At 34.0% G+C, this 18,879-nt stretch overlaps 1 protein-coding gene across 11 annotated transcripts; it reads left to right on the top strand.

The window, feature by feature from the left end:
- The first annotated feature begins 22 nt into the window (after positions 1 to 22).
- Positions 23 to 9,111, top strand: LOC111283137 (methylmalonate-semialdehyde dehydrogenase [acylating], mitochondrial-like). Of its 11 annotated transcripts, none has more exons than XR_016342309.1 (21): positions 23 to 234; positions 707 to 1,417; positions 1,535 to 1,629; positions 1,813 to 1,884; positions 1,987 to 2,148; positions 2,231 to 2,309; positions 2,416 to 2,570; positions 2,900 to 2,963; positions 3,548 to 3,627; positions 3,931 to 3,996; positions 5,155 to 5,205; positions 5,317 to 5,468; positions 6,389 to 6,479; positions 6,702 to 6,782; positions 6,924 to 7,172; positions 7,734 to 7,811; positions 7,933 to 7,968; positions 8,072 to 8,115; positions 8,203 to 8,281; positions 8,593 to 8,683; positions 8,790 to 9,111. XR_016342309.1 is itself a non-coding variant. In XM_022871561.2 (21 exons), exons 2-21 carry the CDS (start codon positions 865 to 867, stop codon positions 8,894 to 8,896), a joined length of 2,055 nt encoding a protein of 684 aa, XP_022727296.2. In that variant the 5' UTR covers positions 23 to 234; positions 707 to 864; the 3' UTR covers positions 8,897 to 9,111. The 11 variants fall into 11 exon arrangements, 8 of the variants coding, with proteins under 8 accessions (XP_022727296.2, XP_022727290.2, XP_022727288.2 ...); XM_022871561.2 differs by lacking the exon at positions 6,924 to 7,172 and having other exon boundaries at positions 707 to 989; positions 1,071 to 1,417; XM_089761102.1 differs by lacking the exons at positions 23 to 234; positions 6,924 to 7,172 and adding an exon at positions 320 to 461 and having other exon boundaries at positions 707 to 989; positions 1,071 to 1,417.
- The last annotated feature ends 9,768 nt before the right edge of the window (positions 9,112 to 18,879 follow it).

The raw sequence follows: 18,879 nt of genomic DNA, 5'->3' as shown, positions 1-18,879 counted from the left end.
GATTTTCATCCGTTTAAACCACGCGATCAACCCACCGCCATTGTGACTAAGCCAAACACATACCTCTGTTTCTTGAGTCGGACCCGTCAAGAAAAACCTTCGATTCTCCCTCTACGCTGAGCAATATTCCACTGCGAGAAAGAGCATATTAAAACCCCCAAAAAAGAAAATTCCTTTTTATTTTAAGTCACTAGACGTCCAGCGCCGTCGATTCGGGCCCGATCGCCTTTTCTGGTAAGTCTCCGCAACTTTTCTTCCTCTTTCTGTCTTTCTCTTACTAAAATTGTATTTTCCGTTTGGTTCCGAGAGAATGAAAAAAATTAAATGCTGAGTATGATTTAGTAGAGAATCCGTTGCGGTCGGGTAATCATGAGGATTTGGTTAGGGTTTTCCCTTTTTATATCTATAAACAGAGGCAGTTCAGAAGTCTGGTGCATTAGGTCAAGCATGTGGATGTCTAGGTATTTTGTTTGCGTGACATTTCAAGTCAATATTCATTTGAATGAATCATATATGAAAGCTTAATTTTTGAAATACAAGAAAAATTGCTTTTGAGCTGTATATGATAATGTTATGAACTAAAAACATTTCGGATGATGCATGTAATTTCGTAAACATCGATGTCTATGTTTCATGCATAGACAAGTAAGTGCGTTTTTATATAATTATGAATATTTTTGCGCTTAATCGTGTTCTGTTTTTACAGCAGGGGAATTTTGGTTTTATAATCCGCTTTGTCTCAATGGAGAGTGAAGTCCTAGAGGAGGATGATCAAATATATAATTGCTGATTGGCGGCGGTGAGAGGATCTTTAAAGTGTGACATTTATTATGCTTTATTCTAGGTAGTATCTTTCATTTATTAATGATGGATATAGAATATAGCACAGAATTGAATGAACAACCACAGATGCTTCCTCCTCCACCTGGAACCTTTGTAGATAGAGAAGAACTTATTCAGCATATTGGTGAATTTGCTGTATCACAAGGGTATGTGGTTACTATTAAGCAATCTAAGAGGGATAAAGTGGTAGTCCTTGGCTGTGACAGAGGAGGTGTCTATCGTAACAGGAGGAAACCTGTCGATGAGTCTGCTGCTGAATGTATTCGCAGAAGAAAGACTGGTTCTCGGCTTACAAATTGTCCTTTTGAAGTTGTGGGTAAAAAGGATGATGGTTTGTGGGTACTTACTGTTAAAAATGGTACACACAACCATGAACCCTTGAAGGACATTGCAGAACATCCATCTGCTCGTCGTTTTTCAGAGAAAGAAGTCTTGTTAATAAAAGAAATGACAGAAGCTGGATTAAAACCTCGACAAATTCTAAAGAGACTGAGACAAAGCAATCCTGATCTTTTATCGACACCAAAGCATGTTTATAATGTCAAAGCCAAGCTCCGGCAAGGAAATATGTCAGGTGTGTGTTTTTTTTTTCTTGCATCACTGACAAGCGCCCTCTTTTTTGTTATTTTTTTGTTTTCCAGTTTCTTTACATTATTTTGTTATTTTGAGTGATATCATGTTTGTGTTGCAGTAAGAAACTACAAGTCATTGAGACCTCAGAAATCTGCTGTAAGAAACAATTATCTGTCAGTTATGGAGCCATCCTGGAGGCAACGTAACCCACCGGTAAGCTTTAGATGTTATTGAATATGACCCAGGTCACAAAGTTGTAGCCCATCTACTTGGAATGAGGGAAACTTTTAGTGCTTATGTAAATTATCTGTCTCACTCTTTCTATCTCCCTCCCTCCTTGTTGGTTTTTTCTCTGAAGTTACTTTGGAATTAAACTCTCTTGCTGCTGCATGCCAGAGGGTTCCCAATCTCATTGGGGGTAGATTTGTTGATTCACAGTCATTCGCATCTATTGATGTTATAAACCCTGTAAGTGCCCTTAAATTTTTCCATTTTGGTTATTCATGATTATCAAGCTAGCAATAGATGTTTGGATTTTCCATTTTATAATCAATTTACAATTCTTGATAGGCAACACAGGAAGTGGTTTCTCAAGTTCCTTTGACTACAAATGAGGAGTTCAGAGCAGCAGTTTTTGCAGCAAAACGGGCTTTTCCATCATGGCGAAGCACTCCAATTACCATCCGACAGCGTATAATGTTCAAGTTTCAAGAGCTCATTCAGAGAGACATTGTAAATCTTTAGAATTCTATTTGTCCTGTTCTTGATTGATATATATCTTTTATTGATGGAAAAAATAAAATTCTGGCCCTAGGATAAGCTTGCTATGAACATTACCAATGAACATGGGAAGGCATTGAAGGATGCATATGGTGATGTCTTGTGTGGATTAGGTCAGTATCTCTTGTATTTTACAATTGTCTTTCTCATCTAGAGTTTTATGGGAATAATCTTTTTAGTAATGGTTTGCTTTATAAAGTCTTTCATTTTCCCTCGTAGAGGTGGTTGAACATGCTTGTGGAATGGCGACTTTGCAAATTGGGGAATTTGTTTCCAATGTATCAAATGGAGTTGATTTGTATAGCATTAGAGAGCCTCTTGGTGTTTGTGCTGGCATTTGTCCCTTTGACTTTCCAGCTATGATCCCCTTATGGGTAAGCGTAGTTTGCTCACTCGAAGTTTACAGTGCGGCTATCTAATATCATTTTTCTTACTTAGTGTGACACTAAGTAATAAAATTACATATATTAGTCACGATCTTGTGTTAAAATAATGAAACTGAGGTCAGAGTTTGATGTATCTTGATAATTGAATTGGCTCTTTATGTTGATGATTAGTTTTCTTAATCTGTTACCAGAACAGTAGAACACCGGCCTCCCTGGGTTTTACATGCTTATCAAGGAAATCTGGAAGAAACATTTTAATTTAGTTGTTTAAGTTATGATCCTCTCATTCATTTTCCCCTCAAATTTTGTACATGCAGATGTTATCTATTGCAGTTACTTGTGGTAATACTTTTATACTAAAGCCATCAGAGAAGGATCCAGGTGATGGTTATTTCGCACTATATGCCACCACGAAATTATAGTAACTCTATCTTCCTTCTTAATAATGTGAAAATCATATCCCAGAAATGTGAAGCTTGCTGCCAAGTAAGGAATACATTTAAACATGTATTTTTATGGATAGACATGTCATGGATATAGCAGGAGCCATTTCTTTTAAGCATTGGTGAAGCTTATGTGGTGTTATTGTATTGAGATAACTTCTATGCACATTTGGATGCATTTAATGGTGACTTGACTCATCACTACATGGCCAAATTAGAAAAATGACTTGTTGCTATGAATCTAAAAAGTGTTCTAAAGCTACCTCATACTTAGAAGGTGAAAATGATATGAGCTTTGAAATGCATTTGGAGAGTGAGAGCAAATGTGAGGGAGCTTTAACATGAGTTTTTCTCATTTCTCAATCTAAACTGAAGCAATTTGGACCATTCTACAGCTTTAGTTAAATATTTATAGATGAGAAAATAAAACATCCATTTTAAGCAATTCTGACTTGATGGTTCTGTGCTTATATAAGGCATTTATGCTCAGTGTATAACTGATATGTTTTAATGTTCTTTCAGGGGCTGCCGTGATGCTTGCTGAGCTAGCAGTGGAGGCTGGCCTGCCTAATGGTGTTTTAAATATTGTTCATGGCACCAATGTGAGTTTGGAGTTTGGACTTACAGTTGTTTATTGGTTCATTTCGTTTATTAATAGCCTTACTTAAAATGTTTTAGAGGATAAACATGTGACCTTCTTTTGCTACCAACAAAATTTTTTTCTACTTAATATATTGTAAAAGAAGCTGTTTATGTTGGGTCTATGACGTTAATTTTGCTATCACATTAGTCATTTCCATGATCCAGTCTGTATTTTGATTCTTTGGTGTTGTACTATATGCTTTTTCTCTGTTTTCATTTCCTTTTTCCTGGGTCCTGTTACATTTCTCTTTGATTTTGGACAGGAAATCATTAATGCTATTTGTGATGATGATGACATCAAAGCTATATCTTTTGTTGGTCCAAATACTGTAAGTTATTCAGTCCAGAGTTGCTATTACAGTTATGCTGGCCATCCCTATCTTTTTCTGTTTTCTTTCTTGATCATCTAGGCAAGATGCTTCTGTACTATAAATACATTAATTGTACAGTGCAAGGTAGGTTTGACTTGGTTGATTAAGGATTCATGTGTAAAGTTGTGAAAGGTTGACAACTACTACCGTTACAGACATGACATCTATCCTTAAGATGGGTCTGTATCTTGATTAAAGTTTTGCTTCTGGACGTCTGAACAGTAGTAACCTGAAGGCTCTTGAGTATGTGGGAATTAAGTATAGAAAATTGTGTTAGATCATGAAAGGATGGTTTAAATGTTTAGGACAGTGGAGAATTTTAGAATTAATTTTATAGATTTGGTGAATATGGCAAAAGGAATAGATTCAATCCAACTGTATTTAATATGGAAATCAAACTACCAAGATATATATGGAAATGATGCAAAAATTGGAACTCATATTGGTCCATTGACTTGGAATTTGAAATGCTTCAGTTGTTGCAACTAATGTGAATGAGTTTCTTTGCATAGGAAAGCTTTCTTCTTTTCTCTACATATACCCACACATAGCTTTTTTGAAATTTATTGAAATGGTATTATTAGATTTTCCCAAAATGTATGAATAACAAAGTTGAGGCATGCATCTTCTAACCTTTCTATTAAAGACCAGGCTAAGTATAGCCGTACCAGCGTAACTCAAATTTATCCAAGAGAAGGTAGAATGGCTATATAATTGGCTTGCCTTGCTCAGTTGAACACCTGAAAACGGTAAATGGATGCAACTTATATATTGATATATAGTGGCCAAACAGTTGTGCTTCAATTTGTGTCCAAAATCATGGAAGTATTACTGTTGAAATAATTCCTCTTACGTGAATAGGCCATTTGAAATCTGTCCTGGTATTGTGTTTGTTTTGTAATGCTTCAATTTTCATATTTTCGAAAGACGAGATGACTTTTAACTTGTACCTGACAGGACCAAACATGGTTGTTTGTCTGTTGCTACCTTTGTTTCTGTTTATAATTATTGATCTCTCATAGAGCTTCTGGCTGTTTATTAGTATGGTACTTCCTGGAGGATATTTTACTAATTTTACTGTTTTGCTTTTTTTTTTTTTTTTTTTACTTTTACAAGGCTGGTACTTATGTGTATTCTAGAGCTTCAGTAAAAGGGAAACGTGTTCAGGTATGTCTTGGAAACAAATCTGCTATTTTTCTATAAACAATCTGGTTACTGTCTTGTCCTAGCAATTATTTGAGTTCTATGTAAATTTTGCTGTTTGATTGTTGTCCTTAGTGCAATATTGGAGCCAAAAATCATGCAGTTGTAATGCCTGATGCGAGCATGGATACTACACTAAATGCTCTAGTTACAGCTGGCTTTGGCGGCGCCGGACAGAAGTGCATGGCACTCAATACAGTTATTTTTGTTGGAGGCTTGAATCCATGGTACCACTGTTTTTCTTGCTTATATTTGTATCATTTGGTCTGTTTTCGTTGAGCTATGTTTAGTGATTTTTTATTTATGGGTCTTAAGCTGCATTTTCATGCAGCTATTAATTTTTGATAGAGTTAATTCTTTTCCTGGCATGAGCCATGTTATGAGCTATATCTCTTAGTTGTTCTTAATATTCATCTCCCAATATGTTATCTGATTCCTATGAGTTGGATGTACTGCATTATCATTGGCCTTATTTTCTTTTACGTTTGTAATTTTATTTATTATCATATCAAGGAGAGGTTTTTGATTTTCCAAAGTTCTGTTTATTTCATTTATTTTTCACATGGACCATTGCTTGTAAAACCAGTTTCTGTGGATGTGTATATATGCTCATTTATTCAGGGTTTTGATCTGAAAGGGCTCAGTCCCCAGCTTTGGCATGCACTGAATAATGATGTGGTCATGATCTTTTAATTATTTAAATAATTTCCATAATAGACCTCATTGTCAAACTTAGTTGTGTTGTTTTCTTAAAAAGAGGGAAAATGGCCTACACCATTTCAGAGTTATGTTTTCTGGTATCTGCAGCCAAGAATCCTACTTCTCATGGCCCTGAATAAAAGTATGCTTGGAGTAAGTGGTTCAGCTTTCCTAATTGGACAAGCTAAAATTATGTAATTGACTCGGACTTCAAAGTTTAAACCTCATTCAGGCTAATGTGTTAGCTGGTTGTGTGAAAGCTATTGTAGTTGCTTTTCAATGGGCAAGACTTGTTATAGACTTATCAAGAAAAGAAGCGTCTAAAATTTTTTTTGAACTGTCAACCTTTCTCCCTTCCCTTGTCGTTTTCTATTTGATGTTAGATTGAAGTTATGTGATTGACTTGAGATGTGTTGGTGTAAGAGATGTTTGCATTAACTTTTGCTAGGGAAGATAAACTAGTGGAGCGTGCCAAAGCACTTAAAGTACAACCTGGAACAGAACCTGATACAGACCTTGGTCCAGTGATTGGCAAGCAGGTAAAAGATGATCCATAGTCTACTAAATCTTCATTTTGTACATCAAGCTGAGATGGTGAATTGGAAGTGAATTCTTTCACATTTTTTGTGCTGTTTGAGGTGAAACAATTTACAATTTTTTTGTTTGGATGAATATGTGACTTGCTTGTTGAACACAATGTAATTTTGCCTGTTGTGCTCCACTATGAAATCACATTCTTTAACGGTTGTCATGGTTGGCAGGCAAAGGAACTTGTATGCAGGTTGATCCAATCAAGCATTGAAAGTGGTGCAAAACTAGTAGTTGATGGGAGAAATATTTTGGTATTTGATTTGATTTTGAGTTCTATTTATTTGATCTATGCTCTGCTTGAATTATCTATTATTGATTTTCTTTTCCTTGGCTCGGTAGCTTTCATTGAAAAGAGAAATATTACTTTGTCCTTGATTTCAATGATCCTATAGGTTGAAGTTTTCTGGTGCTTTCGTGTATTTATGAGCTGATATCCATGACACAAATTTCAAATAAGGGCAGATAGCCTGGTTGTTGGGAGTTTAAAAATGTTGGATGTCATTGGGGTCATCAGAATTTAGTTGTGGAAGTTTGATCTCTTCTTTTTGGTACTTTAAGGAGGCCCACGCAAGTGGAGCCATGCCATAAGCGCCCCCTCCCCCCCCCCTCCTTTGCCCTGTTTCTTAGATTAACATCCAAAGGTAAGAAAGAGGCTTTTAATTAAAGTTCACCATACTCATTCACCAGGCTTAAAGCTCTGGCCATGCCATTGCTGAAAATAAATTAGGGCATTACTCTCTTCCATCCCATGTCTGTGTTGTTAAAATTAGTTGTGAACACTAGCTGTTGACCTTACCATGGCTGAAGGCTGATGTCTTTGCACTCTATAACCAGTCAAAGTTGCAATCAAGTTAAAAAAAAAAAAAAAAACTGAGCACCAGAAGATGAAAGTTTTACACCTTATTAAAGTTGTCATCTTGTAGTCTCAATTATTTCTTAGAATGTTTTAATTTGAAAGTGTGTAAAATTATGCTACAAGAGAATGACCCAGTACTGCCATGTAACTTGTCTTAAATAACACACCGGAATCCATTGATAAATATACAACATGGTGGCACTCTCCTTGTGTTGTGTTTATGGTGATTTTTGGTATAATGATGGAGCAAATTTTATGGAGCATGTTTAGAAATGCAGTTTTACTTTGAAGTTTGAGAAAGTTCAAGCTATCCTCATTCAAATTGTTACCTTATGGATGACTGTAGGTTCCAGGGTACGAGCATGGGAACTTCATTGGGCCCACAATCTTGTCTAATGTCAAGGCCAGCATGGAATGTTACAAGGTATAATACATTCCTCACAAAAATAGTCCTTTTGTAAGATATGGTTTCTCCCATGGAAGTAGAGATTTGAACTCTAGAACCTATCAAAATACTTAATGACACAATTTCTTGGTTTAAACAGGAGGAAATTTGTGGCCCAGTTCTCCTGTGTATGGAGGTTTGCTACTTATTGCTGTTTCCAGTTGGCTAATGCCCAATTGGGAAGTTTGTTGTGTACTTAAAAACATGCTGACATAGGTATTTTTTTTATTGTTGCACAGGTTGACAGCTTAGAAGAGGCTATAGACATTGTTAATAGGAATAAGTAATGCCCGAATACCAATGTCCCTTGATTCCCTTGTCTTACAAACTCTGTAGCTTTATTTTTGCCTTATGCGTGTTCCTCTCACAGATACGGCAATGGAGCTTCTATATTTACTACATCAGTTGTAGCAGCAAGGAAATTTCAAACGGAGGTTGAGGTTGGGCAGGTAAAGCAGATCCTTAAACTGTTCCTTTGTGATGCATTGGACAGCATGAAGACGGTTAATATAACCCGTGTTTGTTTATTATGTTGGTCCCGTCCCTTGTTCCCCTTTGCTTTTTTGTCAAAACCGAAATTTGTATAGGGACGAGATCTTTTTGTTTTGGTTGAAAATCCTATTTCAGTTTAACATAATGTTTTATTCATTTCCGAAATTGTAACCATCTCCTCCTAGTCCTAGCCCTGGTCCCCCTTTTTTTTTTTTTTTGCTGCTTGTTATGAAAATTTGTTGATTCTCTAATGGGTGTTTTCACTCAGGTTGGCATCAATGTTCCAATCTCGTCCACACTGCCCTTTTCTTCTTTTACCGGCTCCAAGCCATCCTTTGCGGGTGATCTCAATTTTGATGGTATTTACATATATCCCATACAAAAATAAATAGAATTGATTAAATAAGATAAATGATTGACTTTTGTTTTTTTTTAGAAACTAATTCTGTATCATGTGGCCCTCAGGCAAGGCAGGAATTCAATTCTACACACAGATTAAAACAGTTACTCAACAATGGAAGGATGTAGCAGGCAGTGATATAGCGACTTTGCAAGTTCCAAATTCGTATTAATAGTGGACTTAACAGCATATTAATTTAATAGTTTCCCTCCCTATTTTCCTCTTCTTTTCTCTACTAAAGAAATAAGGTTTTAATGTGTAATGGAAATTGAGTTGTCCCATTTTTTTTAATACTAACAATTATCATCCTAGATGCGTGGTTGTACAAACTTGAATTTGTAAAAAGAAAATTAAGTGGTAGATGAACCGAAACCAATATTTATTCGAGACCTTTATCTTCTTCAGGGTTTGCACTTTGCTTAGATTGTTTGTAGTTTCTTCGTTTCATTTTCTGCTCTTTGATCTATTGCTGATTTGTTTGTTTGTCGAGGCTTGGGACAACCTCCCTACTCCCTAGTCAAAGTTGCTGAGCTGAGGGCCGAATTGAGAGACGAGACGTTCATTAAGTGTCAAATCAGGCAGTTTTTTATTAAAAAAAAGTTGGAAGATAAAGAATAGGATGGACGATACTTTATTGCACTAGCTCGCAGACGTGTAAATAAATAAAATTTTGGATAAATTATATGTAAATATGTTTGATTTTTATTTATTTTTATTTATTTATTAAGTTAATATAAAAAGATTTTGAATGATATTTTTATATTTATTTATTAAACGAATCGAAATTTATTTGGATTATTAATTTTTGTGAATAAATTTATTTAAAATTTGATTTAAATTTATTTTTTATTATTTAAATTTTATTTATTTATAATTAGTTTATAATAATAATATTAATAAAATTATATTTTTATTTCTTACTTTAATCTTATTTTAAACTTTGTTTATGTATGAATTCATTTATATTTGTTTGTTTATATTTATTTGATTATAATTTATTTATTTTTTATGAATATATATTTTTACATATTCATTGAATATCTATAAATTAATTTATTTAATTTAATTAAATGATCAAAAAATTAAACATAAACAATTTATTATTTAAATAAATGTATAAAAATAAATAAAATAAAATGTGAATAATTTATTATTTAAAGAAATGTATATAAATAAATAAAATAATTTTTGAATTGAACATGGATATTTTAAAAAATAAATTAATTAATTAAAATAATATATTTTATCACGTGCAATTTGTTTATAGTCCTATTCGCTGACATAATTTTGATAATGGCAAGCAAGAGATTGGTATTGGTGAAATAAGATCGCTAGAATACATTTCATACTAATAATAAATGATCTGATCAAATCTCATCCTATTACCAAAACATCATGTTTTACCTCTTTTGGTTGTCTCGATTCTAAGACAATTGCTTTCACTATTCTACTAATTTTATCATACCAGAGTATAAAATCTCTTGTCAGAGTTATTTGCTGGTGCTGAGCTATGACTTGAGTGTATTTTTATAAATGTAAAAAAAAAAAAAAAGACAATTAGAGATAAAGATAGTAGATATTTTTGGTATTTATACTTCGACTCATAAGTCAGGAAAAAAGTGAAAAAGTAAGAAAAAAAAGAGATGAATGTGATGAGCTTGACTTTATGGTGCCTAAGTTTTCATATTTATAAGTAAGCTAAAGGCAACCATAAGAGGACAAGTATGATAGGGCCAAGCTGAGGTGGCATTGACTATGTCAGGTTGGCACAAATCATCAAGATATCCCTGGTTGTCTATTAAAGACTTTGAGTAGGGAAAAGATCACCATACCCTTTTAACCATCATACGTTCCTAACACTTTGTCCCCCCATCAAGTGGTCTGAGTATCAGATGCTAAATTTATTATTAACGTCCCCAATGTAAAGCAGATCAACTACATATTTCGTTGCAAATCGATGTTGTAGGGAGATGTCGATTTTGAATGACGACTAGCTTTGAGCCATGATCTGACCTTACAGTTATTCGATTTTACGCGTGTGTTTTAAATTGAATGCATAATCGATTTAAAAAAAGTCGTGATGATAGTTGTCTGGAGTGATTTGAGATTATTGCCAGAGTTCATTTGGTCATGGTGAAACTTGTATTTTCTTTCGAGAATTTGGACTTGAGCCTTTATTTTGGACCTGAAAGTGAATTAAGCTCTATGTTTATCCCTGATGGCCTTTCGGTTTAGATGGCCCGCCCTGAGGTTCGTCCCTTTAGGTCAATCTGATAGCATTAAATGAAGAGAGGGGTAGTTTGAGCGAGAAGAAAAAGATAAAAAGATGTCTACACATCCGTGCTTTGACATATGATGCAGATCGTGTCATCCATCTGGCATGCACTGCATCTATATAAAAGGCTAGTAAAGCTTTAACTTTTCACCTTTTGCTTTCTTTGCTTTCAATTCGACCTAAAATTTTTGATCTTAATAGCTTTTTTTAGTCTTCAAAGTTTTTCCTACATCTACTTTGGTACGAATTTCTAACCATGTCTTTTAGTACGAGTTCTGAAGGGGCTAAAAGTTATAAGATAGAGCTAAAAATAGGTTAGTATGAGTAATAGGATGACTACTAATCCCTTCTATTATTAAGGGCTGTAACTATGCCAAGACAGCTTATTGATTCAACCCGATGTCCGAGGAAATGTAGCAGCACAATGAAAGAATGCTCGAGAAAAAGGTAAGTAAGTTTTGAGCATGAAAGAGTTATGTGCTCAAATCAACTTCAAACTTCAAAATCCATTTACTTTTCTCATCTTTCAAGTCGATCAATCTTCTATGGCTGACTTTTCTTCCTTTTTGGTTGTTTTCCTTTCTGGGGTTTGATCTTCTCTACCTTTTACCACTTTTACTCTCCCTCTTAATCAATTTTTCTTGACATCTCATCTTCTCATAAGGGATTTTCACCTCATCTTTCTTTTTTCAGGATCGAGTTGTTTTCATCCACTGTTCTTTCTCAGGATTTATCTCTTACCTAAGAGTTAGATTCTTCTGATGATGGGATTTTTGAAGAAAAAAAGAGAAAAAGAGTACTTCAGTAGAAGAAAGTGATGACGAAGAAGAGAGTCCTGTAGAGTAAGATAAACTCACCGAGGTCCTTATATATATTTCATGTGACCTCGACGTGATCTTCAAAGATGTGATGAGCGAGCTAAAGGGTAGAGCAAATCCAAAAGACTATCTTAACATGTGTTCAGCTTATCATGTTCAAGCTTTATGTATCGTATTCTTTTTTTTTTCAGAAAGGGGTACAATATAATAATACTAAACTCTTCAGACAAGATCACTAATAGACTAAAGCCATATCGACTCTACATATATTAGGATTTATTTATGGTTGGTCTGAGGTTTCCACTTCATCCTTTATTCATTTCAATTTTTAATTCTTATAATTTGATTATTCTCAGCTCACTCTGGTACATAGTCACTTTTATTATTCTTTGTCGACAATTGAATATTATTCCTTCTATCCTTTAATTCAGGGAGTTCTTATTTCTTAAAAAACATCTTAGTGATAGTAGGTAATTTTATATCATAGCTTGGCCAAATAAAAAACTTATCGTCGATTGTCCGAGCTCAATAAAGGATTGAAAGCTGCCCTTCCTATGCCTTGATAAACAAAAGACTAATAAAGATGGTGAGCTCGAGGTTAAGGCTTAGGAAATAAGGAATACACTCGACTTCTTTGTGGATGTAACGGTGGTTTTTTTCATACTCGATCTATCAGATCGAGATAAAATTTTAGATTTTACACATAAGGAGAGCTCATCATCAATGCTCATAAGTTGATCTCCTCAGAAGCAATAAACATGATAAAGTATTAGGGTAGGTTTGAGGTAATCTTATAAGATTTTATTTTAAGTTAATTTTTCATCTAATTGTTAGTTCGATTTTATAGATATGATTGAAGCCAAGAAGGACTTTGATGTCTCGTTATACTAACATGCTTCGAGGCCCAAAAAAGGGAAAAAAAGATTCAGCTTAGAACCCTATTATGTGAGAGAAACAAAGTGATCAGTACAACTATACCCCGTACTCTTCCTGGTCAAAAGTTAAAAGCTAGGTTTGGTCAAAACCTATATTTTACATTAGTATCGATACTACCCCTTCCAGCCAAAAGACCATAGGTGAAGATCTTATCCTCTGCTCCTGAGAACCCTTAAGCTAGGGTGCTAAGGTATAGCTCAGAGAGAATATATGTAGGGTTAGAGTTTGCTCCAACAGATGATCTTATCTCTAACCTTAATGTTGCCAAGAGGTTCTACAAGGTCATAGTTCTTCCTTTTAATGAGTATATCCTTATCTCAGTTTAGTTTCTTGCTACTATTTTTGTTTTTATTTTTTTAAGCTAAGGTCTTTTCGTGTAATCTAAAAAAAGTTCCCATCTTAGCCTATGAAAAATAATAATCAGACATTCCATCATGCTTATATTGTTATGAAACATATGTTAAAGGTTGAGAAAGATATGGTTACCTTTGTTGAGGAATACAAAAAGAGCTCAGAGGTATTGGACAACGTTAGATTAAACTTTAGTGTATCAGACAAGAAAGAGGTTAAGCTAAGGAGAAAGGTAGGCGAGCTGACAGTGAAGATGAAGGCTATCTCGACGGACAAAGCCTTAGTAAAATCAATGAAAAAATAGGTCAAGTTGAAACTTAATGATGCTTAGGCTAAAATTACAAGGCTGAGGTCTGAGCTAAAGGTTTAGGATAAAAAAGATGAGAAGTTACAGATGAAGGCTGTCGAGGATTATAAAGCCTTTGATAAGTGTCTTCAGGTAAAGGTAGAATTCTGAAAGAAAAATGCATTTGTGCTTTCTAGTTGACCAATGATGAGATAAAGTTCAAAATTTTCTTTTTCAACCTTAATCTCTCTAATATTGACATCAACAATATCAGATTAAGGCCTTATTAGAATTAGTTCGAGAAAGATGAGAAAAAAAGATGAAAATAAAGCCTTGAAAAATGAGCTAGAAGCTAATATGGGGATAGAAAAAGAAGATGTGAAGGTTGTTGAGGTTGAGGTCATCCCTCTTGCTCTTGCTGATAAGAGTACTCTTTTCATAATTACTGCTACTGATGAGTGAATTTTATAATTTTTTATTTTTGACTTTGTAAATTTTTGACTTTGAGGTCAGCTTTTTATAAAGACCTCACATACTTCAGTCAATGTATTTTGTTATAATGGAATAGAAAGAAAATTTTTCTTAAATTTTAGTTTGATTTTATCGTCATTTTTTCTTACCTGTGTAAGTTTAAGAATGGTTATCCAGTTTAAAGATGAATAATTGGATTAAAGATTTACATAATTGCTTAGATCAGGTGATCATACAAGTTGGATTTCCTTAAATCACTTAAACATAAGCTTATCGAAGATAATTTAATTCATGTGTTCACGTATAAAATAATACAAGTGTAAGCTTGGTTTGTACCAATTATTGGTAATAGACTTGATTTGTATTTCACATATTTGGGGTGACAGTATCATTCATAAAATAGTACAAGTGTGAGGTAGATTTATATCTAGTTTTTGATAATAAACTTTTAGGTTGTTGGCATTTTATCTCCTTGGGATGACGTTGCCATTTAGATTTTGTAATTTATAAGTCGCATCATGAATGACCTCTTTAACAATATATGGTCTTTCTCACATCGGGACCAATTTGTCATTTTGATCATCTACTCTTGAAGCTTTAACTTTTTTAAGTACCAGGTCACCTTTTCTAATATGTTTACACTAGGCTCTCTTATTATAATAGTTGCCTACCTTTTGCTAATAGGTAAGGTCGAGGTCAACCTTAAGTGCCTCTTTATTTTTTTTTCTGACTTCAATTCAACTCTTAAGCTCAACAGCTTGATCTTAATCGACACTATAGCCTCTGTTCCAAATGCCAAGTGAAAGAGAGTTTCACTTGTAGGCACCTTCATGGTTGTTTTTAAGACTCACAGAACTTTCGATAACTCATCGATCTATTTTCCTTTTATTGCATCGAGTATCTTTTTTAGAGCTTCTAATATTGTCATATTTGATATTTGACTTACCTGTTAGACTGAGGGTGGGTAATTAACATGAATTTGAGGTCGATGTCAAGATTTGAGCACCATTCCTTGAACCTAAAATTTTTGAACTGTTTATTATTGTCCGTTACTATAAATCAAGGTAATTCAAATTTGCAGACTATGTATTTTCATATGAAATTCTTAACTTGTGCTTCTGTAATGGTGGCTAGAGTTTCGACTTCCAACTATTTTATGAAGTAATCTACTACCACTAAGACGAATCTTCTTTAACCTATGGCTGGGGTGAATGGTCTAAGGATATCTATTTCCTATTGCATGAATGGCCATGGGCTGATGATATGAGTGAGCTTGGTTAAGGGGAAATATTTCACGTAGGTAAATCTCTGACACTTGTTGTATTTTTTTACTAGTTCGATCACATCTCTCATAATGATGGGCCGGTAATAGCCTTGTCTTAGCATTTTATAAGCCAAAGGCCAATGTTGGAGGTGACTTCTACATATTCTTTTATTGATTTCTTACAAGACGTACTTTGCCTCTTATTCATCAACACATCTCAAGTAAGGTAAGCTAAAAGATCTCTTGTATAATTTTTTTTGATCGTTGTGTATTGGAGGGCCTTTTTTATCAGTGCTTTAGCCCAGACTCTTTCATCGGGTAACACTCCCGTGGTTAGGTATGCTTTAATTAGCGTCATCCAAGTTTCTTTCTCCATGACCTATCCTACGAGCTTGTCCTCAATGTTTTTATATGATAGTTTTTCTATTAAAACTTGGTATAGACTTTTTAGTACTATTCCAAAAGCCAACTTAGATAGGGAGTCTACTATTAAATTTTTTAACTTAGGTATCTTTTTTACCTTGGCTTTCTTGAAGCCAGCTACGAAGGTTAGCATTTTGTCAAAATACTTTCAAATTTAATCTTTTTGAGCTTTGAACTCCCCATTTATCTGATTGGCCACCAGTTGAAAGTTGCTATAAGCGGTTATGTGTTGAACATTCAGCTCAATTGCCAATTTTAGGTCGACTATTAATGTCTCATATTTTGTTTCATTGTTAGATGCCCTAAACTTGAATCTTAAGGTGTATGGGTACTGTAGCCCTTTCGAACTGATCAGAATTGAGGCTGGCTCTTTCGTCCTAGCTTGAAATAGATCTATCGTCATAAATCTTCCAATCATCCTTATTTGATGTGTCTTAATTTCTTTCAAACTGTCCTTTCGATTATACTAATAGGTACTCTACTATGAAGTTTACCAGCACTTGTGATTTTAATCTTGATCTAGGTAAAAAGTATAAATAAAAATTGTTGAGTTTTATTATCTATTTGATTAACATTTTAGGCTTGTATAAGACTTGCCTCTGTGGCTGATCGATAAGGATATAGATTATGTGGGCTTGAGAGTACGACCTACATTTTCTGACCAAGGTGATAATGGCATAGGCTAATTTTTCTATATTGCTGTAGTTAACTTCAGGCCCTATCAATACTTTACTAACAAAATAGATCAATTATTATTTACCTTCTTTTTCATAGATTAAGATCGAGTTGATAGCTTGATCCATGCTAGCTAAGTATAAATACAATGTTTCATTAACTTTTAGTTTAGATAGGACTGACAGAGAAGATAAAAACTCTTTGAGTTCATCAAAAGTTTTTTGGCATTGAGAAGTCCACTTGAAGTCAGAGACATTCATGAGAATTTTAAAAAATGATAGACGTCACTCTGTCTACCTGAACATGAATCAGTTGAGAGTGACTATTTTGCCTATTAACCTTTATACTTTTTTTTATCGAGGTTAATGCCTTCATTTCTAAAATAGCTTGAAAATTTTCAAGATTTGTCTCTATCCCCTTTTGGTTGATCAAGTAATCAAGAAACTTGTCTGATGTAACCCCAAAAGTACATTTATCTGAGTTAAGTCTCATATTATAATTTCTCAAAGTGTTGAAGGTCTTTTTGAGGTCCTTTAGATACTAGATCAAATTCTTACTCTTGACCATAATGTGGTTTACATGTACCTTCATATTACGATTGATTTAGTCTTTGAACACCTTGTTTACCAATTTTTGGTAAGTTACTCATGTATTCTTCAATTTAAAAATCATGCTCTTGTAGCAGTAAAGGCTTTTTTCTGTAATTAAAACTATTTTTTCCTTATCTTATTTCAGCATTTTGATCTAATTATAACCAAAATAGGTATCCATGAAGCTGAAGAGGTCATGTTTGGCACTATCATCTGCTAGCTAATATATGCTAGGAAAAGAAAAACTGTCTTTTGGATAAGCTTTATTCAAGTCGGTAAAGTTCATTCACATTTTTCATTTTTTGTTGTGCTTTTTGACCATGACCATATTGGCTATCCACTTAGGGTAGTAGACCTCCCTAATAAAGTCAATTTGTAATAATTTATCAATTTCTTCTTTAATGGCCTGTTGTCTTTTAAGGGTAAAAGTTTTTTTCCTTTGTCAAACTGGTTTGAACTCAAAATTAGTATGTAGTTTGTGGACCATCACTTCGGCATCAATTTTAGGCATATCGAATGGTGTCCAAGCAAATAGATCGATATTATCTTTTATAAGTTGAATCAATTGATCTTTATATTGGAGCTTACTTCGATCTGCATGATTTTTGTGAAATATTATTCTAGAATGAAATTGTCATGAAGTCTTCAGTTAGCTCAGGCTGGTTTACATCCGAGTCTGGTCTTTAATTGATTATCTCTTTTTGTTCCATTAGGTCAGGATCATTTCCTATGAAAACAGATCCCAAAGTCATGATTAGTATATTAAACAATTTGTTGAACATATTAGTAGAAGTGAAGTATATTATTCATTTAATACTGTGTTTTTGGCCAGCATGTTAGCTTAGTTTAAATAACATCAAATTTTTTGCATCGGTTTAAGAGCTCAGTCATTTCTATTGTTATTTTAAAAAATTCAAAAAATAAAACAAATTAAACTTTTGTAGAGCTTAGGAGCTTAAAACGGCTTAAAAATGCACTTTTCTCAGATTAATCTTATGTTATGTGCTTTTATCGATGGTTTTTTACTTTTTATCAATTCTTTGTGTCAGTTTTTCTTTGCTTTCAACTTCGATATCGATCGAGCTACCTATCTACTTTCCAGTTTTACCTTTCATTGTTGTGAAATAATATTACCTTACCTTGGGCTGGTTTCTCTGAACTTTTCCAACCCTTACAGGTGTTGGAAATTTTACTTTCAAATGATGAGCTAAGCTTATAGGTTGCATAACAGACTGGCTAGGTCAACCTAATATCATATTATAAGTAGATGGGACATTTACTACCATAAACTCCATAACCAAGGTAATTATCTTTTGTTCAATCCTTAAAGAGATCAGGAAAGCTTGATAGTTTTTCTTACGAGCACCTACTCATTTTCAAACCCCATTAATGTGGTGATGATTAACTTCAACTAATCTTTGTCAATCTTCATTTTCTTGAAATAGCTATTGTATGTAATGTTTGTCGAACTTTCATTGTCAAATAAGATTCTTTTAACCACGTAGTTGTACTCGAAGGCTGTGATCACTATGGTATCATTGTGTGGGTATTGGATCCCTTTAAAATCTTTTGAGCTGAATGGGATCAGCTCATCTCTCTAATATTTTTTTTGGCTAAGATGCCTACTGCCATTATCATGCCTGGGTTAAACTTTTTTTTTCATCGAGGTAGAGCTATTTTTTATGATTACGTTAATTACCTTGGTGATTGGCCTGTTATTGTCAGCTTAACCTTCTTCTTGAGTCAGCTTTTCTCTTCGAGCATTCATTTTTCTTTGATTTGTTCTTCCCTCTCTGCCTCAATTGGGCATTCTATAGTCATGTTTATAGTCTATTTTAAATTGGTCTTATCTTCTCTGTCCCATAAATTTTTTCAACTGACCTTTCTCATTAAAGCTTCAATATCATTTTTCAAGTCGACACAGTCTTCGGTATTATGGTTAATGTCCTAGTGAAAGGCACTCTTTTTGTCGGATATCGTCTTGTGTCTTGTCTTAGTGGCTTAGGCCATTTGAGGTCAAAATTTCTTTCAATTTGCATCAGAATCCTCTTATGTGAGGTATTTAG

This window comes from Durio zibethinus, chromosome 5 (genome assembly GCF_047325235.1).
Source record: "Durio zibethinus cultivar Kanyao isolate XHJ-2024 chromosome 5, ASM4732523v1, whole genome shotgun sequence".
Taxonomy (NCBI): Eukaryota; Viridiplantae; Streptophyta; class Magnoliopsida; order Malvales; family Malvaceae; genus Durio; species Durio zibethinus.
This window is presented reverse-complemented; position numbering and strand designations above follow the sequence as displayed.

What these genes read in the sequence shown, in the direction of transcription:
- LOC111283137 (XM_022871555.2), top strand. Translation starts at nt 865, where the DNA reads ATGATGGATATAGAATATAGCACAGAATTGAATGAACAACCACAGATG. An exon ending in ATATTGTTCATGGCACCAAT is followed by an intron (nt 3,628 to 3,930) that starts GTGAGTTTGGAG and finishes GATTTTGGACAG; the next exon opens with GAAATCATTAATGCTATTTG. An exon ending in GACATTGTTAATAGGAATAA is followed by an intron (nt 8,116 to 8,202) that starts GTAATGCCCGAA and finishes TTCCTCTCACAG; the next exon opens with ATACGGCAATGGAGCTTCTA.